Below are 4,088 nucleotides of genomic sequence, written 5' to 3'. Positions count from 1 at the left end.
AAAAAAAAGATGTTGTCTCACTGTTGCCCAGGCTGAAGTATAGTGGCATGATCTCCACTGACTGCAACCTCTGCCTCTCAGGTTCTAGTGATTCTCCTGCCTCAGCCTCCCAAGTACCTGGGACTATAGGCACCTGCCACCACACTCAGCTAATTTTTGTATTTTTAGTAGAGATGGGATTTTGCCATGTTGCCCAGGCTGGTGTTGAACGCCTGACCTCAAGTGACCCGCCTGCCTGGACTTCCCAAAGTGCTGAGAGTACAGGCATGAGCCACCATCCCGGCCCTCCAATTCAATTCTGACAATCATCTACCTGGAGATAGCTTAGATTCCACAGGTTGAGGGCTCAGTCCCCAAGAAAGCTTCCCCTTGAATTTCAAGTCGCAAGTCTGGACCTCCGAAATGTCTGCGTATCTATGAGTTGTATGCATGTTGACTTGAGACATTCTTAGACTGTTTTTGCGATGCTTCTGTTGCATGTATTTGGAAGCAGTGGGCTCGTGAGATGGGCCACTTAAATCTGTGTTTATAATTTTGGCTCCCCCTCCCCTCACAGGGCCTCCCTCTGTCACCCAGGCTGGACTGCAGTGGCAGGATGAAGGCTCAGTGTAGCCTCAACTTCCTGGTCTCAAGGGATCCTCCTGCCTCAAGCTCATGAGTAGCTGGGACCACAGGCATGCGCCACCATATCCAGCTTATTGATTTATTGTAGCGGCAGGGTCTCCCTATGTTGCTCAGGCTGGTCTTGAACTCCTGGGCTCAAGTGATCTGCCTGGGCCTCCCAGAATGCTGGGATTACCAGCCTGAGCCACTGTTCCTGGCTTTATAGTTTGTACGTAAATAGATTTTGGTAGAGTCAGGAAGTTTCATGAAATCCACAAAAAGGAGAGTCAAATTTATTAGTTAAGCATTTTCTACACGGGGGTAGAAAATGCCAGTTCTAGGTAAGCAATGTTAGTAAGCAATGTTAGTTCTACATAAAGTCTTGAGGACAGTCCTGATTACTTGTACCTGATCAAAATAATCTTTCCAGGGAAACCAGGCTTGAAACTCCCATTTTTTTTTTTTTTTAATGGAGTCTCTCTCTGTTCGCCAGGCTGGCGATTCTCCTGCCTCAGCCTCCCGAGTAGCTGGGATTACATGCATGCTCCACTGTGCCCAGCTAATTTTTGTGTTTTAGTAGAGATGGGAGTTTCTCCTTGTTGGTCAGGCTGGTCTCGAACTCCCGACTTATGGTGATCCGTCGCCTCGGCCTACCAAAGTGCTGGATTACCAGCGTGAGCCACCGCGCTCGGCGCTTCCCGGTATTTCAGGGCATCCCTTTGTTGCAACCCTGGAAGGTCAGTCCCCGACTAGTAATGTGGGGTACATTTGCTGTAAACTGGGAGGCAGCTGATGGGGACAAAGGCTGAGTACGAGAAGCGCAGGGTCAGAAAAAGGCCCCTCAGAGCCGTCCCTGCACCCTAACCCTAGGAAGGCTTCACATAACCGCAGGGCCACCTGCACCGCCACCAGTCTACGAGCGGCCCAGCGTTCTATGCAAATAAACTCGGCGGCCCCGCCTAGCGCCGCAGCTCCGGAAGCGGCGCTCCCTTCCCCTTTCTCCCTCCCCGCGCTTCCGGCTGGGCTGGTGCCCCCACGGGCCCGAAGTCCCGGCCCGGCGGCAATGGCGCGGCGCGTACGCGTGCTGGTGGACATGGACGGCGTCCTGGCTGACTTCGAGACCGGCCTCCTGCGGGGCTTTCGCGACCGTTTCCCCAGGGAGCCGCACGTGCCGCTGGAGCAGCGCCGCGGCTTCCTGGCCCGCGAGCAGTACCGCGCTCTGCGGCCCGACCTGGCGGTAGGGGGCGCGGGGTCCCACCCGGGCAGGGCCGGCTACCACCGTTCGCGGGGCCACCCCCTTCTGTGTGAATGGAGCAGAGCTGTCACCCCAGAACCCGCGGGCAGCGCACCCTGGGGAGGAGCCTTTGGGCGCGAGCCCCTGAGCGAAGCCCCCTCCGCAGCTCCGAGCCGGAGCCCGGAGCCCCTAGGAGGCTCCCTGCGAGTCCTCGCTGGAGCTGGATCTGCCAGAGGCAGAAACCGGGACCCAGATCTCTTGTCTTTTCAGGACAAAGTGGCCAGTGTGTACGAAGCCCCAGGCTTTTTCCTGGACCTGGAGCCCATCCCGGGGGCCTTGGACGCCGTGCGGGAGATGAACGACCTGCCGGAGTAAGGAGGGCGAGGGCGGGCGGAGGCCGGGGTGGGCTTCGGGCTCCCGGCTCCCAGCAGTGACCACGTCCTCCTCATCCGCAGCACGGAGGTCTTCATCTGCACCAGCCCCCTGCTGAAGTACGACCACTGTGTGGGTGAGAAGGTGTGGCTGCCCGGCCCCCCCCCACCGCACATGGAGCTGCCTAAATCCTGATTTTAAAAAGAAACCACCAGAAACCAGAAGGTTGGGGGTGGGGGTGGGGCTCTCAAGGGCTTACACCCCACTCCTTGCCCCTCAATTCCGGCTCGCATCAGGCCCTACTGACAGACCTGTGTCTCCTACACAGTACCGCTGGGTGGAGCAGCACCTGGGGCCCCAGTTCCTAGAGCGAATTATCCTGACAAGGGACAAGACGGTGGTCTTGGGGGACCTGCTCATTGATGACAAGGACACAATTCGAGGTTGGATCCGTCATCCTTGGCAGCCTCCAGGCCTCTGGCCTACCTGGAGTAGGGAGAGGGAGTAAAAATAACCAGATGACAGCGGGCTGCCTTTCCTGTCCTAGGCCATGAGGAGACCCCAAGCTGGGAGCACATCTTGTTCACCTGCTGCCACAATCGGCACCTGGTCCTGCCCCCCACAAGGAGACGGCTGCTCTCCTGGAGTGACAACTGGAGGGAGATCTTAGACAGCAAGCGAGCAGCTGTGCAGCGGGAATGAGAGGGATGCCGCGGGCAGCGGCTGGAGCTGAAGGGCAGGCCCGCAGGGGCCACCGCAGAGCCGAGTCAGGTTGGCATCGTGCTGGTGCCTTTGGCCCCGTGGAATGGTGCAGGCAGACACCGTAACCTCTGTGCTGCCAGGCCATAGGCCCAGCCCCGGTACCTCCCGAGAGGCTGCCCCTGGACTCTGACTGGCATGCAAATAGAGTGGGAAAACTAGTTGGGACCCTTTTAATAAAAGACCTTGGCTTTCTAGTCTTCTAGGACCCTTTATTTGGGAGTGTAAAGGGACAGGCTCCCTGGGTGGGTGCTGGTGAGCCCTGCCCTCCCCTCTGAGTCCAGTGGCCCCTGAATCTGCCCCATTTCCATGTCCATGTGGATACCATTCCTGTAGCATTTGCCATTCTTGGGCCATCTAAGGGGTCAGCCTTGAGGGGGTACACAAGAGGCAAGGACCCCCCATTTTCCCTGAGCTCCAGCTTTCCATCGGGTCCCACATACCTTCTGTTGTTGACCAGGGCGCACCGAGGACATGGAGCCACTTCCTCTATGTTGCTGTCTCTTCCTGTCTCCCTTGAGCACCACTCTTTCACTGCATCCCTGATGCCCTCACGAGATATACTTCTGGGGTAGGGGCTCCCCATCACTGAGTATGGCAGCGGAGGAGAAGGGCGAGGGGGGGAAGATGCAGCTCCCCGGGGTCATGCCTCCATTCTGATGTGTCATCACTCGCATGGCCTTTTCTTGATGCCTGATGGACATGTTAAGTCACTGGGCTGTGTCACTCAAGGGCAGGGACCCCATCTTCATCTTGGAGTCCCCTACGTGGTGCCTGGCAGAAAGCAGGGCTGGGCAGACGATTCATGCTGGGCTACAGGTTATCCAGGTTGGCATCCCCACACCAAATGCCCAGCCTGGAGAGCCCCTGGGGGAGGTATCCATCCTCCACAGCCCTCAAGGGGGCACCACACCTTACCAGGGTGAGATCCTTTCACCATGAGGCATCTCATTCCTGTCCCTGAAAACTACTCTGGACACTTCTGTTAAAGTTAATCCCTTAGTTCCTGCTATGAAGGTAGCTCTCTTAAGCCTCAGTCTCAGTTGCTGAGAACACTGTCCTGCAAAGCCTCTGGGTCCAGGTATGTGGCTGCTTTTTTTTTTTTTTTTTTTTTTTTTTT

At 56.9% G+C, this 4,088-nt stretch overlaps 1 protein-coding gene across 1 annotated transcript; it reads left to right on the top strand.

Annotated features, from left to right (window-relative positions):
- Positions 1–1,579: 1,579 nt before the first annotated feature.
- On the top strand, positions 1,580–3,168 carry NT5C (5', 3'-nucleotidase, cytosolic). The gene is made up of 5 exons (XM_017535708.2): positions 1,580–1,840; positions 2,108–2,208; positions 2,293–2,353; positions 2,538–2,652; positions 2,757–3,168. The coding sequence occupies exons 1-5, from the start codon at positions 1,667–1,669 to the stop codon at positions 2,909–2,911; spliced, it is 606 nt and encodes a 201-aa protein (XP_017391197.1). The 5' UTR covers positions 1,580–1,666; the 3' UTR covers positions 2,912–3,168.
- The last annotated feature ends 920 nt before the right edge of the window (positions 3,169–4,088 follow it).

Source organism: Cebus imitator, unplaced genomic scaffold (assembly GCF_001604975.1).
Source record: "Cebus imitator isolate Cc_AM_T3 unplaced genomic scaffold, Cebus_imitator-1.0 Scaffold93, whole genome shotgun sequence".
NCBI lineage: Eukaryota > Metazoa > Chordata > Mammalia > Primates > Cebidae > Cebus > Cebus imitator.
The sequence above is the reverse complement of the archived record's forward strand: the minus strand, read 5'-3'. Positions and strand labels throughout refer to the sequence as shown.